This window comes from Phytophthora ramorum (assembly GCF_020800215.1).
Source record: "Phytophthora ramorum isolate Pr-102 chromosome Unknown Phyram_PR-102_s0002, whole genome shotgun sequence".
Taxonomy (NCBI): Eukaryota; Oomycota; class Peronosporomycetes; order Peronosporales; family Peronosporaceae; genus Phytophthora; species Phytophthora ramorum.
This window is the reverse complement of record NW_027150648.1, coordinates 2,338,725-2,360,014: the sequence shown is the minus strand read 5'-3', so window position 1 is coordinate 2,360,014 and position 21,290 is coordinate 2,338,725. Positions and strand designations below refer to the sequence as shown.

Below are 21,290 nucleotides of genomic sequence, written 5' to 3'. Positions count from 1 at the left end.
TCTCTGAGGTGCGAGTGGTGCTCACGCGAATGCCTTGCTCCACATCTTCTTTTCCTTGTCGAGCTGGCGGCGAAGGCGCAGCTTCAGACGCTCGTCAAGCTTGACAACTGCACGGTCCTGAGGTGATAGGCGCAAGGCCTCCTTGATGTCGTCGGCAGCGAGCTCCAGCTTGTTCTCCTTCTCGTATGCTACAGCGCGGCGGTAAAGCGCCTTGACACTCTTAGCGTCCAACGCCAGAGCTTCATCGCAGTTCGCCACAGCTCTGGTGTAGTTTTCCATCTTGAGGTAGCACTGTGCAAGGTTCAAGTACAGGCTGAGCTTGATCGCGTTCACCTCTTCCTTGTCAGCCTCATTGAGGTCGAAAAACTTGGATGCGTGGGTCAGAGCTTTCACGTAGCGAGCCGCGGCGGGCTTATGGTTCCCGTCTCGGAAGAGCTCGTTGCCTTCCTCCTTGTTTTTAACCACCATCCTCATACGCTCAGGCTTCTTGAGCTTACGTGTGTCGTGGTCTTCGTCACCGCCCTCGGCCTGGCGTTCAGACTCAGCCTTTTGAGACTCCTGCTCGAGTTGCTGCTCCAACGCTCGCTCATCAGCGTCGACAGCCGAGAAGTACGCCTCGCAAGCAGTTCGGACTTCAGTCTCAATCGATTGGTGCTTGGCACGGATCACATCAAGAGTAGCAGTCTCAGACTCCTCAGAGTAGATCCAGTCTTCAGCAGTGTCTAGGAGTGGGTTCAGCTTGGAGGTGTCGAGCTTTTCGCCGTGCTTTCCAGTGCACTTGGAGCGCATCTCATACACAAATGCTTCAATGGCATTGCGCTCATGAGCAATAGCAGCCAACTCAGCATCACGTGCCTGGAGTTCTTGCTCCAGGGCCACATACTGCACAAGTTCCTCAGCATCACCATCGGCGTCCGCGGGAGTCTCAGCGGCTGCAGCGACAACCTCACTAGAGAAAGCAGCACCCAAAGCAACGGCCGTTGTCGAATCCAGCATTCGGCCGATGAGTGTGGTACTACGCTGCTGCTCAGCAGGGAACGCCGCGATGATAGCCTCCTGCACAAATGGAATACGAGTTCCACCGCCCACAATCTCTACTGACGCAATGTCAGCACTCGGTACACTTTCCTTGGCCGTCTCCAGCGCGTTCTGCAGCATCTGCGTGATGCGTGCACGCTCAGCAGCGCACAGTTCTTCGAACACAGTGCGGGAGATTGAGATGCTAACATCCTTCTCAGGTGCAAGGTTCTCCACTGTCACACTGGCCTCGCCGATAGTCGACACCAGCTTCTTGAGCTTCTCGCAGGCTTGGAACAGACGCTTGCCCTCCTTCGAGTGGAGGGACACGCTCAGCTGGTGCTTTGTCTGCATCTCTTTCTGGAAGTGCTCAAAAAGCCGACGGTCAAGCGTCTGGGCACCAAGTTGCACATCAGCCTCCGTCGCCAAAAGCGTCTCGCCGTCCGGCGTGAACTTCACCACCGCAACGCTGGTGCTGGTGTGGCCCATGTCCACAATCGCAATGTGACGAGCAGTCTCCTCCATTGCCACATCTCCCTCGGTAGCAGCAGGCGTCGCAGGCGCTTTCACCGGGTGCTTGCAGTGGAAGCAGCGCGCCAGCGCCGCATCGCGCGAAATAATCGCCAAGCTCGAAATGCCTGCAATCTTCGCAGCGACACGAACCGCACGTTTCTCTTCATCGCCCCACACAGACGGCACTGCCACCGTCACATGAAACGGCTCATCCTGGAAGCGCTTCTTCATCTGCGTCACCAGGTTGGCGAACAGCATGCCCGTGAGCTGCTCCACCGTGAACTGCGTCTTGCTGCTGTCCTTGCCATAGTCCACCGTAGCCACCACGTGGCCAGCACCATCCACCTCAAAAGTGGCTTGGTGTCCGGGAAGCCGCTCGAGCTGGCGCTGCACGTCCGACAATTGGCTCTTACCCACGAGTCCAGACAGGAAGCCGATAGTGTTGCGTGGATTGGTACTGGACGAGAGCACAGCTGACTCGCCCACGAGACGCTCCTCGCCCTTGAAGGACACCAAATTGGCGGTGGTCATTCCTCCGAGCTCGTTGAGCACCACGTCGCCGTTGTTTTCGGCCACTACGCATCGTAGCGCGCCCTGGCATGGTGAGGATGGTAAATCATTGATTTTGTCACCGAATAGGAAGCGTTAGACGGTGAAAAATACATCGGTAGCATTACAAAACGATGGAGAAGAAGGTGACGTACGAAGTCGACACCGAATACGCGTGGGGGCTGCGTGATCGCCATGAAGAGCACTGGGTTGTAGGTTGTGGTTGCCGAGTGCCGCAGTTACGATTTTGCTCTCGAAAACTCTATTCGGTGTGGGATACACAACATGATGTATACTACACCAATGCACCCATTTTCAATGCACCATCACTCACGAAAAGGCAACTTGCCACCCCACTTCTCACTTGCCAATTGGAACCAATTGCGGCAGACGTACGCCATGTCCAGTGCCATCGAAGAGGACACGTCCAAGCGAATTGTGTCGGTGTTAGATACCTTTGCAAGAGGCGGCGCTTTAGTGGAAGAGTTGGAGTATACGGCGGAGCTCTTGGTTGCAACGGCGGAGGAAGAAGGCGCGACTCAGGACAGATCCACGCTCGTCACGGTCTTCGTGGAAGTGCTGGAGGAGATGGAGCTCCTTGAAGCAGCAAAGCTGGAGGTTCTTGCAGAGCAACTTGCGGATGTTTTGCTGGGCAGTGAAGATGATGCTAATGAAGAGAACCAGGAGAGCCATGTCAGCAGAAGGAGACGCGTCCGTAGAGAGCGACTGGCGACGAAATTCGCCATTGGGAAGAGCTGTCTAGTGGTTCTAGACGAAGACGATGCCTGGCATCCAGCACGGATTACTAGGCACATTGGAGTGGATGGTGACAGCGATAGTGAGAATGAGAATGAGGGTGCAGGGGACGGCGACTGGCCCATTGAAGTGGAGATCGAGTTTATCGAGTTCGGCAAGAAGCAGGTCGTGAGAGAGGACGAAGTGGTGCTGAACGAAGATGTGGCTGGTCGTGAAGACGCTGAGGATATGACGGGTCTGTGCGAAATGTGCGAGCGACCCATGAACCTTACCGCACACCACGTCATCCCGCGTGTGACTCATGGAAAGTATTTACGCAAGGGCTACACGAAGGAGTTCCTCAACACCTGCATCATGATCTGTCGTCAATGTCACAGTAAAATCCACTCGGTCGAGGACAATAAGACGCTGGCGCGCGAGTACAACACGCTCGACAAGATAATGCAACACCCGGAGATCATCAACTGGGTTGCATATGCGCGGAAGCAGAAGGCTCGAGTCAAGCCCAGAAAGAAAAGTAAATGGCCCGTGGGCAAGTGAGTGAAATGCATTAGGCCAATTGTGATGTCGTGGATGAGCTCCTCGCCGAAGCGATGTCCACGAAAAGACGTGCAGTGCTTGTATAGTATCATTGATTTTACCGCTTGACAAGTTGGCAAACACTTGACGTTGTTGACGACTGCGGTGACCAATAGGTCACTTTTGTTAATCCGAGAGACTGGAAAGTTTATTCTGCCGTCTGTGGAGAACCCACAACATCCACGGAAATGAAAAAGCTTGCCGATTAAAATGACGACCAGCACGCAAACGGTGAACTGCACGTCGACATGAGAGAACGAACTCCAGCAACCTCAATGAGATCCTCAGTGAGGCCCCTTTACCTCGTGCGTGGTATATTCAGAACTTGCACACTTCCGCGAACGAGTGGGGAGGATACAACTTTTTTACAGTATCATGCTGTGCAGGTGAGCTTGCAAGGTACTTCAGTATAAGTTTTCCTGCTCATTCTTAACATGCGCGCTCGATCATCGTCGGCATGCACCAGGTTCAGTCGCAGCTCCCCAGCAAACTACAAGTGGGTCATCTCGATACAGATTGTATTTCAGCTGCATATCCACATCCCTCACCGTTACGCAGGACTTCCAGAAGATCGCGTGATCTGATTGGCTGTCAGCTTCAACCAGGATCCGATCCAGATCAATGGGAGTCAATTTTCCTAGTCGTGCTGGTCAAACTCGACGGGGGTCTGACCTTCGCAGCAGAGTAGTGTGCGTTGCAATTGCCCCAGTCGATCATACCTGCTGCCGGTAGCAGTAGGCTGCTACCCGGTTGAGGCTTTGCGGACGCCGCGCAGGAACGAAACCCGAGAACCTGGGCGACGTTTCAAGCGAATCACGACAGCTGCACCGCTGGATGCACACGGTATCCGCTGGCTCAAACCGGTCGATCGATTGGTCCGCAATGGGCGTTGGTCGCCCATCATGGGCCCATGCGATCCGGAGCGGCGACTGCTTGCAGGCGATTGTGAGCCCTTGATTTTTAGAATTCGCGCGAGGCGTCGCGCTTTGGTGCCATAGCATTGGGATCCGCTTTGTCGGGGTCATTTTCCAGCTCGACGAGTCCCGCGCAAGGCAATCAAATTCAAGCAACGAACTCTCAACCCCAGCCGCACATTGCACACTGACCCGTTCCTGAAATGGAGTCGGCCTATGTAGAGCACGATGAACAGCACTACACCAGTGGAGCCGACGCATCTCCATTTTTCATGAGCTCCAGAGCACCTCCAGGGTCACCGCAACCGTGGGAGCTGCATGACGTGGACTTCCTGCTACCAGGTCCAATGTCAGTTCGCCCTTACTTCCAGGATTCGGCCAGGAGGTTCTGCGCCAGTCTCCACGAATCGGAGATTGCGTTCACACCAGAGCCGGAAGACACCACGAAGCCACTGGCTTTTCATGCTGGAGTGTATTGGCAGGACATGGAGCTTAGTGAGCCTACCAAGAGCGAGCTTTCGGTGTACTTCATCGATGATGTATTCTCGGACCGGGTACCTGTCGCGTCGAAGACGACAACAGCTCTCAAGAAGTTGGCTCCTCCTGCAAAACTTCGCGTCAACGCCACTGCATGCTTTGAAGGAGCCTTCGCTGAGAACTTGCATCGTACAGTGCTGAAAGAAGAAGCTAGCGTCGTTTCGCCAACTATGGTAGACAAGAAGATTCTTGTCACCGACAACGACCTCAGGCTTTTCTCGGCGGGATCTTCATCCGCTGCCAACATGAGAACACTCAGAGGTCGTAAGACAGCGGTGAAGAAGTCGCCACGCGTGGAACGCCACGACAAAAAAATCAACGAGATGCCACCTGCTATGGCCCACCCCACCACTACCACCACCACCACTGCTGCAACGCCTTCCTTTTCTGCAGCGATGCCTCGACAGCATGCAAAACGCCAAGCCTCTCTCGGAGCTGACATCGACGATCGTGTCGCCCGACCTCTAAAACGCACCAAGAGTGCCGATCAATCCGCTTGGAGTGCACCGGATTTCGAGCCGCGGTGGTACTACGCACGCACGGAGGGGTTTCACGGCATGGCGCCAAGGTTGTTAAACACGATGAGCCCGCCAACACCCCCAGGCTTCAGTGCGTTCCCGATTTTTCGTCCCGTGCAGCACCAAGCAGCCGGCGTGCCACATCAGCGGCAGCCACTGAAGCAGCAACTGAAAAAGCTGCCTCAGACCCAGTACTCAGTGCCCAAGCGCACGATTGGCATCTACTCTCCCCCCGAACGGCGCGAAAGACTGAGGCGCTTCCACGAGAAGCGAAAACTTCGCGTGTATCACAAGCGCATCAAGTATGACTGCCGCAAGCGCCTCGCCAATTCCTGTCCTCGCATCAAAGGACGCTTCGTAAGGAAAGCAGAGTTCCTCCAAGTCAAGGAGAGCGATTCCGCATCGCCGGTTACGTCTGAATCGGCTTCAAGCACGGAGGATTGCAAGTTGTGAGAGCTCCATGCTGCTCGGTGTGTGTCTAGCATTTTCATTTAAGCACCTTCAACATGGTGCATTCAGTCACTATGACGAGTGGTTCACTCAAATCAATCGAGCAAGGTGATCGATGAATGCATTGTGAAGAAAGGTTTCAAACCGTTCAGTCTGTGTATTGCATCGGTCTGTGATTTTTACAACTCCTTGTCAGTGCAGCAACAACCTCCGCTATGGACGGGGGAATCGCTCATCGCCCATTTGCGTTGCACACACACGCACGCTTAAGCGTTCTGCACGACCTCAGCAATCGACTGCGCGAGGTACTCAACGTTCTTGGACGTGACGCCAGCCATACTCACGCGACCGTCCTTGGTCAAATAGATATGGTGCGTCTCGATCATGCGCGTCACCTGGGCCTCCGTCAGGCCAGTGTAGCAGAACATGCCGATCTGGTCCGTGATGTGGCGCCAGTCCGACTTGACGCCGTTGGCCTTCTCGATCTTCTCGATAGCCGAGCGCAGGGACGTACGCATAGCAATAATACGGTCAGCCATGCCCTTGCACTCGCTGTACCACTGCTTCTTGAGCTGGGCGTCCGATAGAATGGTGGACACGATCAGCGAGCCGTGAATGGGCGGGTTCGAGTACATCGGGCGGATGATGATCTTGAGCTGCGACTGCACGCGGTCGGCCTCTTCCTTGCTGGCGGTGACGACGCTCAGGGCACCGACACGTTCACCGTACAGACCGAAGTTCTTGGCGTACGACTGCGACAGGATGATGTTGTGGCCCTCCTTGACGAAGTAGCGGATGGCGGCGGCGTCGCGCGTGGCGTCGCCCGAGGCGAAGCCCTGGTAAGCACAGTCGAAGAACGGGACGTGCTTCTTGGCCTTCATGACCTCCGCAATCTTTTGCCACTGCTCGATCGTGGGGTCAACGCCCGTGGGGTTGTGCGCGCAGGCGTGCAGCAGGAAGACGGATCCGTCGGGGGCGCCCTCCAGGTCATTGAGCAGGCCGGAGAAGTCCAGACCGCGCGAGGCAGGCTCGTAGTAAGCGTAGCGACGCACCTCCATGCCGGCGTTCTTCATGATGGGGATGTGGTTGCCCCACGTCGGGTTGGGCATGTAGATGGGGGTGCCCTCGCCCAGGAACTTGGCGAAGAACTCGCCGGCGAGACGCACACCGCCCGTGCCCGAGATGGTCTGCACGCCCGTGACGCGACCCTCCTTCAGGGCCTCGCAGTCCTCACCGTAGGCGAACTGCAGCGACAGGTCCACGAAGTCCTTCATCCCGGCGATGCCCGCGTACTCCTTGTTCCTGCCGGCGGCCATGATGCGCTTCTCGGCTTCCAGCACGGACGGCAGCACGTACGGCTTGCCGTTATCGTCGCGGTAGGCGCCCACGCCCAGCGAGATCTTGCGCGCGTCCGTGTCCTGCAGAATGGGGTGAGTGGATGGCGTGACTAAGACAGATCCTTTTCTCCACGTCGCACCTTGTTGAAGCGCTCGGTCAGACCCAGGATGGGGTCGGCCGGGCCCATGGGGACGCTGGCCAGCCACTGGCCGGTGGCGGCCTTGGTGGCGAAGCCGCGTGTGGATTGCAGGAGGAAGCGGCGGGCGAGCATGGTCGCACTGAGGAGTCGGATTTTCGGTTGTGACCTGCCATCCATGCACGTGCCCAGCAAACACGCGCTAATCCGGTCTATTACCCGCGGTTTTAAACAGGATCTTCAGATCCTCTGCAAATCAATCGCCGGAATGCCCCCGAACAGTGATTTCAATTACTTCACAAGTACAAGCAAGTGAGCACTGTTCAGAGGTGGGTAACAACTGATGCGAATGCTGTCAAACTTGGGGGCGATGCTCTTCGAGCACAGCTAACAAACCAAAACTCTCGTGCAAATTCAAACCTCGTTTGGTCTATTTGTTCCTCCCGATGTTTTAAGTAAAGTGCACTTCGCAGTGCCCTACGAGCACTGGATTGAAACCATTGTACTGGACCATTACTTTCATTGAATTTGTTTGTTACTTTCATTGAATTTGCACGTCAACATCGCTCGAAGAGAAACACCTGCAAGCAACCTTCTTATGAATGCAGGGCGTTGAGTCCGTCCAAACGCTCGAAAGTGAAATACCTCTTATCAGTAATATCTGCAAAGAAACGGGCTCTGTTTAAAACAGGGCCCTGTTTCTGCTTTCTTTCAAGAAAGCTCGTGTGGGCCGCAGCAATATGCGCAAGCGAAGTTGTGCCGGTGAACTTGGCGCCACACTCAAGTGTCGATGCTGACATACTATACTTGAGTGTCTCCAGAAAGGAGGCCTCTCTGGCAATGCCATGCTGGATGTAAGGTTAGCAGAAGTAATTTACAGAAACTCAATTTTTGGGCTTACCTTTTAATATACACGTGAAATACGTGAAAATGGGGAAGGCCGAAGAAAGGTTTCCTCGCCACGCTATTTGCTCGTGCACGAAGTTGGAGCGCGAGTTGGGGCTGCAAATGGGCATGCACCTTTGTTTCGTAGTGTATCGTTGTATCGGTGTGCCAAATCACGGGACGATCGTGTTCTGCTTGGCCCTTCCTTGGTCCAAATGGAGGTGTCCGTCACGACGAAAATGGGGGATGGAGGAAGGGTTTGTTTGGCGGGCGCTGGAGCGCGCGGCAGATTGAAATAGCCGATAAAAGTTGCATAGGGTAGCTCCGTGACATCTTGTGGGATCGTGTACATGTTTTCGTTGGCTAAACGCTATCGTAGCGGCCACTAGGGTGTTTTCCCCGTTGGCTTCCCCCTGGAAACTCAATGGGTCTCTATGGGACGGGTGGCATGGGCGGGCCAGAACGCCCGTAATGGAAGTACGAAAATTGCCGCTTGACCGCCGCGCCATGTGAGCAAACGCTCCCAGCAAACCCGACACGAGCATAACCCCCGCGTCCAGCACACACAGAGCAAGCTGATCATGTCGGCGCGGCGCATATTCGTTTCCTGGCCGCCGAGCACTCGCCCGTCGCGTAGCATTCCACAGACTAACTCGGGGAGTTCCTACGTGACTCCCCTCCCTTTGTCGGTCCTCCGTCCCGGCCCATACATCCAGTGTATTCACTGGCGTTCCGCGCGACGAGCCGCGCGAGGAAGCCGGGGCGTCTCTGCACCGATTGAGATTTTCTTTCTGTCTTCGGTCGTCGCGATCTGATTGGCGGAGATTTACGAAAAGTCGTTTGAATTTGCGCGCGAGTCGAGCAGAGCCATACAAACTGCAAGTGTGTCGACTTCAAGACCCAGGACACGGCTCGACGACAGGAAAAGAGATTTTTTTTGGCTCCCTTACAACGGAATTTCCCCGCAAGCCCGCAAGCCAAACAACCCCAAGCCCCGCAACGATGCCGTCCGCTCCATCCACCAAGAAGGCCAACGCCGGCCCCGGCTACTACGACCTCATTAAGGAGGCCGTGCTCACGCTCAAGGAGCGCTCGGGCTCGTCGCGCCACGCCATCGACAAGTTCGTGGCCGCCAAGAAGGGCGCCAGCTACTCCAAGTCGCGCCTGAACATCGCGCTGAAGCGCGGCGTCGAGTCCGGCAAGCTCGTGCCCGTCAAGGGCTCGTTCAAGCTGGCCGCCGACGAGAAGAAGGCCCCCGCCAAGCCTGCCGCCGCCAAGAAGGCCGCTGCTCCGGCCAAGAAGGCTGCCCCAGCCAAGAAGTCCACCAAGACGGCCAAGAAGCCCGCTGCTGCCAAGAAAACGGCAGCTAAGAAGACCCCCGCCAAGAAGGCTGCTAAGAAGCCCGTGACCAAGAAGTCTACCAAGACGTCCAAGAAGCCTGCTGCCAAGAAGCCTGCTGCCAAGAAGGCTGCCAAGCCCACCAAAAAGGTGTCAGCTAAGAAGGCCACCAAAACTACCAAGAAGAAAGTGGTGAAGAAGTCGGCGGCAAAGAAGACCGCCAAGTCCGCCAAGAAGTAAGCCACGCAGCCGCTCGCCCCTATGTCTCCTTACTAGTTTCGTGTTCGTCAGAGGCCGCGGTGGCCTCGGCAGCCCCCACTTTATTCTTATTATTCCCAATGGAATCCTGTTCAATTTGCCTTCGAGTTGCTGTGTTTTACTGACTGAAGAGCTGCAGTCGTTGCTCCTCGATGAGCGCGTGGCTTTTATCGAGCTTCACCTGCAACAGGTGCACCTCTTCCTGCAAGTCGGCGAGGGTCTGGTCTTTGCGTGCTACCGTCGCCTTCACGCGCTCATGCAGGTTTCCCAGCGCTGTGTCGTGCTCGTCGCGCAGCTTCTGGACTTGCTGCTGGAAGTGGCTCTCTAGTGTGGCCTGCTTCTCGTGCAACGCTGTAATCTCGGCGCTCTGCTGCTGCTGCGCGTACTCGCCGTCGGTCTGAAGTGAGCTGCAGCGCTTGTGGAGCAGTGCCACTGAGTCTTCGTGCTGCCGCCGCTCCTCGTGCAGACGACGTGCCAAGTCACTGGTTTTGTCCCCTGCCTGCCGTAAATCCTGGCCGAGAGCTTCGTTCTCGCGCCGCATCTCGTCATGCACACGCTCCAGCTTGCTCAGCTTCTCGTGCAGCTCGCGGTTTTTCTCCATCCAGACGCCCTCGATCTCACCAGTCTGCTTGAGCTTGCGCTCGTACTCGGCACGCTCCTGGCTGAACTTCTTCTGCGACTTGCGCTCCGCGCGCTCAACCATCTGCCGACTCTCCTCCTGGAGCTTTTCGATCACGAGCTCGATCTTGGCGTCACGGGTTTGCAGCATTTGCTTCTCCAGCTCCTGCTTCTCTCGGGTCATTTCGTCGCGCAGCTTGCTGATTAGCTGCGTCTTAAACTGCTCACACTCGACGCTCGTTTGCTCGCGCAGAGCCATGAACTCGCTCTCATACTTCGCCATGACGTCCTGCTTCTCTTTTTGTAGCTTCTCGGCCGCAGCCTGCAGCTTCTGCATGTGCTTCTCCTTGAGCTCGTCCATCTCTTTCACGTGGGCAAGCTTTGCTGCGCGCATTTCGGCATACAGCTCGTTCCTCGTTGCCTCGGCTTCTTCTTGCAATCGTCGTCGCTGCGTACTAAGCTGCTGTTGCAACTCGGCATCGGCAGCGTCTAACCGTGTCATCAACTTCGCACGTTCCTTCTCACGTGCTTCGACCAACTTCCGTTCATAGTCATCTTTCAGGCGCTGCAGCGCCGTGTCACGGTCCTTTTCAAGCTGCAACTGCAGCTTTCTACGCTCGTCGCTAGCTGCCTCGCGTGCCTTCTCAAGGTCGGTCTTGCCTTTAGCAAGAATGAGCTGAATGTCGGGCTCTAACGCTGCTACGGTCGACTTCTTGATTTCTTCTGTCTTCTTGACGATCCACTGGTCTCGACGAACTTTTTCCTGAACTGACCACCGCTCTTTGGCGTCCTTGAGCTTTAGCTTGAAGCGCTCGGCTTCGCGTGCAGCGTTAGTATTGGCCTTTTGAGTCTCCGCTACCAGTTCATCGCACCGTTTTGCCAGGCCAGACTGCACAGCAACACAAGGCGTCCTTGTTAAAGATACGCCAACACACACAACACGTCAAACAAACAACCTACTTTATCGGTCACCAGGTTCTGCGCAAAATCCATTTGCTTCTCCAACTCCTTGTTGAACTTCTGTTGTTGTGCTGCGAGCCCCTGCGTCATATGCTCTTCGGCTTCTGCCAGCAGCTGATTAGTCTTGGCGGCATCTTTCTTGCGCGCCATTTTGAGCAGCTCGATGGTCTTTGTCTTGTCCTAGAGAGATTGAAACACGCATTAGCTTTCGTCTTATCATTTCCACATGCACAGCGAGCACACACATTCAGCTCGATCGTGATGGTCGCTAGCTTCTCCTTGATGCCGACGTAATATTGGTGAGAGTTGTTGTTGTCGCCTCGCCGGCTAAACGATGACCGGCAAGAGCGCAGTGGTGAGCGATCGCTAGACTCGGTACTGCCATTTGGTCGCCCCGCGTCTTCTTCCCATGCAAACTCCTTCGCAGGCCTCCTAGACTGCCTTGCTCGATATGACGGTGCACTGGATACTCGACTCGTGATGGAAGGCAACTGCCCCGCAGATTCACTTTCCAGCGCATCTAAATAGTCGTAAATGCTGCTACCAGTACTGCGGTGGCTGGCACTGCTCCCTGCTCGAGAGCGAGACTCCAGCTCTTCCTCGTGGTTGTCCTCCTCTTCCTCCGGGGGACAGGACGCCGGATCCTCGAGCTGCAGCTTGCTCACTTTCCTGACCACTGCAACTGGTAGCTATTGCAGCATAGAAATAAAACACTAAGTATCCTCTTGAGCTACAACCGCAGCAGCACGTACGCGTGTGTCATCTTCGTCGTTGTTTGATCCTCTTGACCTCGCTGCAAATCACGAGCCACACTATCAGCTCCACACAAAACTCGTGCAATAATTGCAGCTCATTCCTCACCATACACTCGGTGCCGGTCCGCATCGCGTCGCCGCTGCATCCTGCCGTGCGAGTGATGAATACGGGGAGTTTCTGCGCATTATATTTGGCTCGCATTGCGCTTCCCATACAAACGAGCCCACTTCAAGTAGGCGTGGTCCACATTTGTACACCCACTTGAAGCTGCGCGACGTCACTAATCGATTCCCTCAAGATGATCCGCCACCTCCGCCTTCCGCTGCTCGCAGCCCGCCGCATGTGTGTCGCGACCGACTACGGCCTCGCCCGCTCGATGGTGCGTGCTCGTAGCGAAAACAGCTCAGAAATATGTGGTATTGATCGAGGGCTACGTGCAAACAGTCGTCCAACAGGGATCTGGATCTGTTCACACCCACGGAAGAGCACGGCGCGCTCCGGGAGATGCTCGCCGGCTTTGTGAAGACAAAGGTGGACCCGCAGGCTCTCGAACATGACCGCGAAGAAAAGTTTAATGTCCAGCTCTTCCGAGAGCTGGGAGAGCTCGGATTGCTGGGCATCACAGCGCCTGAAAAGTGCGTGCTTTGGCAGAGTTTCACTTTGCCGTGTGGTACCAAGAGCTAATATATATTTCTGTTGTGTCAGGTACGGCGGCTCGGAGATGGATGCACTTGCAGCTGTGATTGCACACGAGGAGCTCTCGTCCAGCGACCCGGCGTTCTGCCTCTCCTTTTTGGCGCACTCAATGCTGTTTGTGAACAACGTGGCGCGCAATGCGTCGGACGCTCAGTGCAAAAAGTACTTGCCTGATGCCTGCTCCGGCGCCAAGATCTGTGGAATGGCGATGAGTGAGCCCTCCGTCGGCACGGATGTGCTGGGCATGCGCACGACGGCTAAGAAGTCTGAGTGTGGCAAGTTCTACCTGCTCAACGGCACCAAGTACGTGTCGTCGTTGCTGTAGTTAGTGGATTTTCCTCTCCTTTGCATCACGTGGTACAGAAGTCTAACGTGTGTTGGCCATGCTCAGAATGTGGATCACGAACGGTGCTCTGAGTGACACAGAGCTAGGCGACACCTTCTTGGTGTATGCCCGCACTGGCAACACGGGCAAGGCGAAGCTAGACTTCTCGTCGTTCCTCGTGGAGAAGGGCTTTGAAGGCTTCTCTCTGGGTCAGCGTATCAAGGACAAGTGCGGCATGCGCGCGTCCAACACGGCTGAACTGGTGTTTGAGAATTGCAAGGTTCCGGTTGAAAACGTTGTGGGCACGGAGGGTAGCGCCGTGATCTGCATGATGCGTAACCTCGAGATTGAGCGCGTGACGCTGGCTGCCATGAGTCTGGGCATCGCTCGACGTTCGCTAGAGGTCATGAGCAACTACGCCAAGGAGCGCGAAGCCTTCGGTAAGCCGTTGAACAGCTTCGGGCAGATCCAGAAGAACATTGCCGAGTCCTACGCAGAGTACATGGCTGGGCGTGCGTACGTGTACAACACGGCCAGGTGGGTTGAGTTGGCAGCGAAATGAGGTGGCGTGTGCGCAGTGGATAGCTACATATACTTACCCTTTCATGTGCATGGATACAAAAATACAGGCAGTTGAAGCTGGACTCGGTGGGCAACCGCGTGGACACGGACGGCGTGAAGCTATACTGCGGCGACATGGCGAAGCGCGTGGCGGACCGCGCCATCCAGACGCTGGGCGGCTACGGCTACGTGGGCGAGTACAACGTGGAACGGCTCTGGCGCGACTCGAAGTTGTTGGAGATCGGCGGTGGCACCAACGAGTCGCACCATAAGAACATGGTGCAGGACCTCGTGCGTTGAGCGACGACGTCATCCTGAATGACAGAGACCTAGCTGTATTGCAATGACGATGAAATAGCTAATGAGCTCGTCGAGTTGTTGGTTCAAATTGAAGCCAATGCTGATCTTGCCGGCAAGATCCGAAAGATATCGAAGACTTTTGGCGCTAATCAGAAATCTTCGCCAAGCGGCGCGATCTTTGACTTACAGCTACGGGGTACCCCAGCCAAACGGGTACTCTTTGCCTCGGCAAGTTGCCGCGACGGCGACGGCGGCGGCGGCAGCGGCACTGCTCGTCAGGCTGCGTTGGCAGGTGATAGTGCTGTTGCCATCCAGATATAAGTATGCCGCCGCCATGCGATGAAGTGCCATCAGCACAATCGCATTGATTCCAGCCATCATGATATGTTCCTGTAGAGGGAACTTCCTCTATAAGAACAAAGCACCGTAACCCTGTACGTGGCGACATGTGACTGGCGGTTTTTTGGACGTGAACCGCAATGTCGTGGCGGCCTGCTTCCGCCACCGCCGCTGCTGCTCGTCCTGACCTGCGCTGCTCCCTGTCGGCGACGACAGCCTGTACCTGTACCTGTCGCTGAGTGTGATCACTCACCGCTGCTGGCTTGCTGTTGCGCGCCGTGAATGCGACGGCTCAGTGGTTCCTTCTCGAACCGTTGCTGGGTACGCAACGCAAATGGATGGTGACGGGTTGGCGGGCTTTTTCTGGACGCGAAATGGGTTTGGGTCTGCGTCGAAAAGACTGCACCGCGCGCTGGCCAACCAGCTGGAATCTGATAATTTGCGGAGCAGTCTTTTGCAGCCGGCCCGCGGGCTGGGAGGGGTTTCAATCTGAGTTCAAGTGCTTTGCGCTTTGGTCCCAAACGGCAGCTGCGGTGACGTCGGTCACCGGCAACCGGCAGCATGCGACTGACGGGCACGGAGCGAGGCGGGACGGCGCGACGAGCAGCGGAGGAAGCAGCTACCTCTGGCCTGCATCGCCGCCGTCTAGCGAGCTGTAAAAGCCGGCCAGATCTTTTCGCGGTCTCGAGGCATCTTTCGGGTCAAAAGAGCGACGTTTTCGATCGGGTTTGGCGGGGCCGGGCTGCAACCCCCGCCAAACATGATACGGCGCGGGGCGAGGTTTTTATGTCGGGACATAGTGAACGCAAGTCATCCGGTCGGTCGTCGAGGTTTTTCGTTCTTCTTTGTTTTCTTTGTTTTCTGGGAATTTCAGTCATTTTCGAAAGCAAGCGAACGGTGGCAGGAGGGCTCCCCGAATACAGCGCCCTCTTTGGAGTGACCATCACTCCGGCGTCACTGTCCAAAAAGCGCGCCGAGCGGCAACCTGGGGTCATTCCTCAAAAGAGAGCAAAGCCCGCAGACCGCGGTCTCCGAGCCTCCTCCTCCTCCTCTCGGCCGCCCACGCCGGCGCCCGCCGCAGCAGCCATAGGCGACCCAACACTGGACGATCCTCGGGACGAGGTGGTGGCGCAGCCCGACAAAAAGAAAGGCGACAAGGACGCAGTATTCCAGACGGCGCGCATTGAAGTGGTGAGCCCCAGCGACAGCGCCACCCCGTGGACGACCTCGGGCACGCCCCGAGGCGACCTCGTCAGCGCCAGCCCGACGTCCAGAGGCCTCGCCAGCGTGCACGTGTGCGTCATGATGGTGGAGCAGGCGCATCAGCAGCAGCAGCCGAAGCCCGCGCCTGCAGCCAACGGATGCAGCAGTAACGGGTCCGCGGCGATCAAGCAGGAGCCCACGAGTATCCCCACCCAGCCGCCCACTGCCAAAGATACCAGCAATGCTAGCTGGACCAATAACCATGCGCCTGTAGCCGTGAAGATGGAAAAAGATACCGTCGCGAAGATGAAAAACAAGCCGGTGCCCAATCTTCCGCGCGAGGTGCTGCAGTACGCGCCGCTTCTCGTTGGGAAGTACTACATCCAAGATAAGCGCGCGGTTTGGTCCGGCGTGTGGGGTATGAGTGAAGCGGCGTTTGGCCCGAACGGTATCATCAGTCCCTTTGAGATGAAGTCGCAAGAGGACGTTTCGATCCCGACGTGCGCTGGCGCGGCGGACAGCGTGCATCCTTCCATCTCCGGAGTGGCGCTTGCACGCTCTTCCCGTACGACGAATGCTGTCAGTAGTCAAGTGTCTCCTGTCTACTTGGGCTACGAAACGGATGCGAATGTGCGGTCGGCGATGCCTTTCCTGGGAAAATACAGCGGGTCGTTCCAAATCCAGGCGGTCAAGGGCAAGCACCAGACTGTGTCGGAGAACGACGTGGAAATTCGCTTTATCCATGACGCTAGCAACCCGTCGCTGTTCGTCGTTTCTGGCTTTGGTGAAAACCGTTTCGGCCGGTTCACGCTGCATGGCTTTATGGATAAGGAGACGAGCGAGCTCCGTCTGTACAAGGTATACAAGCCGAAGGACCCACAGAAACGCGCGCTCCCGCGGCGAGCGAGGTCGGCGCGGGCAGTCACGCCTGCGGTGAAGCGTGAAGTGAAGGCTTTGTCGATTTCTGCGCCCGGAGTAGCAGCTATTACGGCGAATGTGGATCTCAACAGGATCGTGACCCCGCTGGCTGCTCCTACAATTGTGGCGCCGCGAAAGGTCGGGACCCCGATGTCGGATTATTCGTCACCGTCGTTGGTGTTAGGACGATCGGAGCGGAAACGCTCGATCCCTGCTCATCTTCGTGAAGACAATATTCTCGAACTAGATCATGCTCCCATGAGCATGAAGAAGTGTCTCAGTGTCCTCAAGGGTCTGATGACCAATCCGAAGTCGGCACCATTCTTGGCTCCTGTGGACCCAGTCGCGTTGGGTATTCCGGACTATTTCCATGTAATCAAGGAACCAATGGATCTTGGAACTGTTCGGAACAACTTGGAGATTGGTTTTTACGAAAGCCCGACGGATTTTGCAGATCACGTGCGCCTGGTATTCCGGAACGCGATGCTCTACAATGCAGCCCACAGTCAAGTACACATATACGCTCGCAAGCTCATGGATGACTTCGAAAAGCGATACAAGGGTCTCAACATCAAGCTGTCCACCAGGGACAAACTCTCGGGGCTGAAGTCCAAGAAATCAGATGGCATTCACTCTTCGAAGAAAATCAGAGGAGGCAAGGGAACGAAGGGCAACACCAAACGGAGTATGTCTGGCGATGAGACAGGGTTGATCATGTCCTTGAAAGAAGATATTGAACGCCTGAAAGCGACATTAGAGCAGCTCCAACCGAGTATGGCGAGGGCCGCTACTTCCAAGCCGATAAAGGCTGCTGCAAGGTACGCCTCACACTGCCATTCTGTGTTGTGCTGCTGTGCATATGTGCTAACATGCTTTGCGTTTGATGCGTTTATTTTGTTCAGGCCGTTTAAAATGGAGGATTTGACGGAGGAAGAACTCAACGAGCCTATGAGCCAAATGGATAAGGCTCGGCTGAGTGCCGACATCAAATTACTTCCGCAGGACAAGATCAATCGTGTCCTTCAAATTATTGCGGAAGCTGTTCCGGTAGCGAAGCTGGCTAACGAGAACGACGAAGTAGAGTTAGACATCAACGCGTTCGACACCCGGTGCTTGCGAATGCTGGAAGGATATGTTAGGGTAAGAATCTCACCCCTCTTCAAGCCACTTAGCCGCCGCCAGTACTAAGTGTTTACTGTTTTCCCTTTGTAGGAAAACGGAATTGGTCGCAAGCGGAAGCGCCCGGCCAAGAAGTCCAAGATGCCACCTGCTGATAAGCGGCTAAAGTCTGCAAAGGCGGCGGCTTTGAATATCCGAAACCGCAAGGAGGAACTTAAGAACCAGTTGGCAGCGATCGATGGCGATGCCTCTGGTGCGGCCCGCGCTGCGCCTGGTGAAAGTGTCGATCGACGTGGGGACCAAGATGTCGCTATGACTGACGTGGATGCGGACACGGAGGCTGGTGCGACCAAGAAGGGTGGTGCAAGCTCTTCCGAGAGTTCGTCCAGCTCTTCCGAGTCGTCTGACTCGGATAGTGATAGCGATAGTGAATCTGATTCCGACGACGGCGGCGCTCCTCTGGAAAGGGTGGGTTTGTGATTTGTAATTGAGCGAGTGAGTTATAGTAGCTGATGGTGGCGTCAGTCCGTATTAATTAACGCTATTTCTTCATGCCATGCCGCAGTCACCTCCGCTCGCAAGTGCCCCAAGTCTGTCACAGCTAGACCCTACTGCTTCAGTCCACGCCGGTTGGTGCTTGCCCCTGCAATAGATCGAGGCGAGTATAGTGCTAACATCTCACTGCTGACGTGCAAAACAGTTGACGCCGCTAAGAAGATCCGCGACGAGCAGCTTTCAAGCGCCGAGCCACTTCGTGTGGAGAATCGTGGGGCTTGGAGTATGCTGGCCAAGAAGGAGACTCCCAATGGGACTCCACTTCCGCAGTCAACTGTTAACCAGTCAAGCTCGTTGTGGCTGTCTGCGCGCTCTATGGAGCAGATCAAACAGCAGAAGATTCAGCAGAAGGAGAAGGAACGCACAGATGAGCTGGAAGCTCTCAAGCGCCGTGAGACTGAACTGCGCCAGAAGGAGAAGAAGCGCGAGGAAACAGAACGGCGGAAGTACGAGCAAGAACAGGCTGCAAAGCTTGCCGAGGAGAAACGTCTTCGTGACGAGCGTGCACGTGAGACTGAACGAGCTCGTGTTGCGCAACTCGCTATGGAACGCGAGAAGCTGGCTCGCGACGACGATGTAGAGCTCCACGATGCCACGCTGAGCGAGGATCTGGATGCATTCAGCTCGTCCTCATTTTTGTAATGTTGTGCTGAACGACGAGGAGAGCTGGCGATCCAGCAAGCGGCGTTGCACATGTCTGGATGTTGAGCCCACATTTTGTGCCAGCCAGACAACTTCGCTCCTTCGCTTTCGCGTTCGGCGGACATGCAAGAGTAGTAAGTTGCCGTCGAGTGCGTACGTGCGTTGATATTTAATGGCGGTGAGCATATCCCAAACAAACACCAGTAGTAAGTAGTCTAATCTAATCCACCAAATCGATAGGAAGACCGCGCGCCTCTTCATCCCATTTGTCACTAGTCGTGAAGAAGCTTCGAGCAGCGATGGAGAGAAGCCTGGGCCAAGTAAGTGACCTGCACAAGAAGTTCGAAGACTTGAACGAAGAAGTCTCCGCGGCGCTACGCGTCCAGCAGGATGCCGTTATGACCGCGTCTACCTTCGGCGGTCGAAGCAATCTTGCGGCAGCGAGAAAAGATGCGCTGCGGCTAGCCAAGAAGACCGGAGACTGGCGCGGTGACGTGACAGCATTGGCGAAGCACATCGACCTTCAGCTTCAACACAGTCGTGCGTTGCGCTCGCACTACGCTCAATCTTTGCTGAGTACTTCAGCGCAGAAGCATCAGGAGGAAGCTGAAGGCTCGCGGCTGCGGTGTCTACGGTCAGATCTACGGCTGCTCCAGGACTTCCGGGTGCAGTATGTGCGTCAACGTGGCGAGAAGGACCCAGCGCTGCTCTCGGCGAACGAAGAAGAAACGGCATGTGGTCCGCTTAGTTTTGCAGTGCGAGCTCGTTAATGATGTCGGGTATTCTCTACATGTAGAAACAACTCAAGGCATTCCTCGACAAAAGCGCCAAGAAAGAGAAGATGGGAGGCAAGCAGGAACAGACCGCGCTAGTCTTGGAGCTCTTCGAGATGCGGCGCGACATCATGAGTCGCATCTCGGAGGACCTGGTGAAGGAGAAGAAACAACTTGATGTTGAAGTTGGGTGAGCTAGCGTGTACATTAGTACGTCACAAGAAGTATCCCTCAGTTCCTTTGTGACCTTACAGCAACCCAGAAGCTCTAGCGAATGACGGCTTCGGCAGTGCAACATCGGAGAAAGATGCCCTGGCGTCGTGGGATACCCAACTTTACATATCCTTTTCACCCTTACATTTTCAAGGGAGGAATCGATCCAAGGAGTTTACCTTGGCATCCTTAACGTATCGACGGCGATTTTTGCTCTTGTGTGTGGTTACGTTATTCTCATGCAGGCCCTGCAAGAGTTGCAAAAGGAGAAGCGTGAGCGCGTGACAGCAAAATCACGAAATTCAGTTATTTTTCTAGCTGAAGCTGATGGTTTAGGCGGTGCAGCGATCGAGCCACGAGCTGTGTCACCGACTAGGACCAGCAGCGAGACGAAGTCTGATATGCTGGTTGAAGATGGGCACTTTACAATGCAAAAACTTAAGAGAGAGGTGGTCGAGTTGAAAAGCACCAATTCAAAGCTGATGCTAACGAACTCGCAGCTTGAAGATGATTTGACACACATACAAACCAAGTTTGAAGAGGAGAAGAGAGCCCACCTGAACGGAAAGAAGTGGTTTGTACCGAAGATACAGAAGGTATAATTGTTGTATGCATCTGTCGAAATCCTCATTTCTGGGGTTCTAACACGCCAAACGTTTAGCTGGAAGACCTGATGCTCACTACCAGCAAGGCATTCGAGGAAGTAAAATTGAGTGTAGAGCTCATGACCAACATGTACAAGGTTCGTTCGTATTTTGTTGACTGCAACGGTATTTTATCGACCTGAAATCTATGCGTTTACAAGCGCAGCATTTAAGCAGTACATTAGCAGCGCAGCAAGAAAGCGAAGACGAACTAAAACGGGTAAGGTCGTCACAGATGCTCATGATTTGCTTTCGCTAGTGCCTGAGATTATTTTGATATTGCAGGAACGTGATCGTGTATCGCTCTTGCTATCGGGGGAGATCAAGAAGATCGCTGCACTAACCAAGGTAGGTAGGTTTTGGTTGAGTCTACATATCAAGTTGCTGCTGGTCAACTTCTAAGCATTCTCCTACAGGAAAACGAGAGGAAGGATCGACTTGTCACTTTAGCCATGGCTGCGCGGTATGAAATGGTTCAGCATGCCAATCGGCAAGAGCAGTTAGCGAAAGAGGCGTGCGAACAGCGAACTCTATCGGAATCGCGCGCTCTACAGGCCGAAGCGGAGCTGGCCACGCGCAAACAGCAGCTTGAAGATGCATTCGAACGGTTACAAGCTACAGATTCCACGCTCACAAGTGCGAAAGGGTCGATTGTGCAGCTGCAGGGTGAGGTGCGCGCTACCTCACAAGCTGCTGCGGCAAAAGAGGCCGAGTTACTTGCCGCCTTCGAAAAGCAGCAAGCTGTGTTACAGCAAAAGCTGGACAAGACCAAGCGCGAGCTTATGGAGTCCATGTCCGAAATGCTCCACTTGGACAGCCGACTACGCAAAGCTCAGGAAAAACTTACCAAGCAAGCGGCCGATGCTACAAGCGGATGAAG

At 55.2% G+C, this 21,290-nt stretch overlaps 9 protein-coding genes across 9 annotated transcripts; 6 read left to right on the top strand and 3 right to left on the bottom strand.

Annotated features, from left to right (window-relative positions):
- Nucleotides 1-21: 21 nt before the first annotated feature.
- KRP23_2158 (Heat shock 70 kDa protein 4L) lies at nucleotides 22-2,276 on the bottom strand (the record flags this gene model as incomplete). Its single annotated transcript, XM_067886854.1, has 2 exons — nucleotides 22-2,124; nucleotides 2,235-2,276. The coding sequence occupies 2 exons, from the start codon at nucleotides 2,274-2,276 to the stop codon at nucleotides 22-24; spliced, it is 2,145 nt and encodes a 714-aa protein (XP_067749497.1).
- Nucleotides 2,277-2,478: 202 nt separating this feature from the next.
- On the top strand, nucleotides 2,479-3,375 carry KRP23_2157 (uncharacterized protein; the record flags this gene model as incomplete). Its single annotated transcript, XM_067886853.1, has 1 exon — nucleotides 2,479-3,375. One exon carries the CDS (start codon nucleotides 2,479-2,481, stop codon nucleotides 3,373-3,375), a length of 897 nt encoding a protein of 298 aa, XP_067749496.1.
- Nucleotides 3,376-4,531: 1,156 nt separating this feature from the next.
- Nucleotides 4,532-5,836, top strand: KRP23_2156 (Two-component response regulator-like APRR1; the record flags this gene model as incomplete). Its single annotated transcript, XM_067886852.1, has 1 exon — nucleotides 4,532-5,836. The coding sequence occupies one exon, from the start codon at nucleotides 4,532-4,534 to the stop codon at nucleotides 5,834-5,836; it is 1,305 nt and encodes a 434-aa protein (XP_067749495.1).
- Nucleotides 5,837-6,099: 263 nt separating this feature from the next.
- KRP23_2155 (Aspartate aminotransferase, mitochondrial) lies at nucleotides 6,100-7,442 on the bottom strand (the record flags this gene model as incomplete). The annotated part of the gene is made up of 2 exons (XM_067886851.1): nucleotides 6,100-7,251; nucleotides 7,311-7,442. The coding sequence occupies 2 exons, from the start codon at nucleotides 7,440-7,442 to the stop codon at nucleotides 6,100-6,102; spliced, it is 1,284 nt and encodes a 427-aa protein (XP_067749494.1).
- A 1,752-nt stretch (nucleotides 7,443-9,194) lies between these two features.
- KRP23_2154 (Histone H1) lies at nucleotides 9,195-9,770 on the top strand (the record flags this gene model as incomplete). The annotated part of the gene is made up of 1 exon (XM_067886850.1): nucleotides 9,195-9,770. One exon carries the CDS (start codon nucleotides 9,195-9,197, stop codon nucleotides 9,768-9,770), a length of 576 nt encoding a protein of 191 aa, XP_067749493.1.
- A 136-nt stretch (nucleotides 9,771-9,906) lies between these two features.
- KRP23_2153 (Centrosomal protein of 131 kDa) lies at nucleotides 9,907-12,267 on the bottom strand (the record flags this gene model as incomplete). The annotated part of the gene is made up of 5 exons (XM_067886849.1): nucleotides 9,907-11,295; nucleotides 11,367-11,546; nucleotides 11,612-12,055; nucleotides 12,119-12,159; nucleotides 12,228-12,267. 5 exons carry the CDS (start codon nucleotides 12,265-12,267, stop codon nucleotides 9,907-9,909), a joined length of 2,094 nt encoding a protein of 697 aa, XP_067749492.1.
- A 153-nt stretch (nucleotides 12,268-12,420) lies between these two features.
- On the top strand, nucleotides 12,421-14,004 carry KRP23_2152 (Isovaleryl-CoA dehydrogenase, mitochondrial; the record flags this gene model as incomplete). The annotated part of the gene is made up of 5 exons (XM_067886848.1): nucleotides 12,421-12,501; nucleotides 12,567-12,757; nucleotides 12,828-13,121; nucleotides 13,210-13,680; nucleotides 13,773-14,004. The coding sequence occupies 5 exons, from the start codon at nucleotides 12,421-12,423 to the stop codon at nucleotides 14,002-14,004; spliced, it is 1,269 nt and encodes a 422-aa protein (XP_067749491.1).
- A 1,125-nt stretch (nucleotides 14,005-15,129) lies between these two features.
- Nucleotides 15,130-18,780, top strand: KRP23_2151 (Transcription factor GTE3, chloroplastic; the record flags this gene model as incomplete). The annotated part of the gene is made up of 6 exons (XM_067886847.1): nucleotides 15,130-15,160; nucleotides 15,218-17,282; nucleotides 17,367-17,604; nucleotides 17,677-18,051; nucleotides 18,149-18,212; nucleotides 18,284-18,780. 6 exons carry the CDS (start codon nucleotides 15,130-15,132, stop codon nucleotides 18,778-18,780), a joined length of 3,270 nt encoding a protein of 1,089 aa, XP_067749490.1.
- A 299-nt stretch (nucleotides 18,781-19,079) lies between these two features.
- Nucleotides 19,080-21,288, top strand: KRP23_2150 (uncharacterized protein; the record flags this gene model as incomplete). Its single annotated transcript, XM_067886846.1, has 8 exons — nucleotides 19,080-19,511; nucleotides 19,577-19,743; nucleotides 19,808-19,892; nucleotides 19,997-20,362; nucleotides 20,428-20,508; nucleotides 20,577-20,630; nucleotides 20,696-20,758; nucleotides 20,827-21,288. The coding sequence occupies 8 exons, from the start codon at nucleotides 19,080-19,082 to the stop codon at nucleotides 21,286-21,288; spliced, it is 1,710 nt and encodes a 569-aa protein (XP_067749489.1).
- Nucleotides 21,289-21,290: the final 2 nt, after the last annotated feature.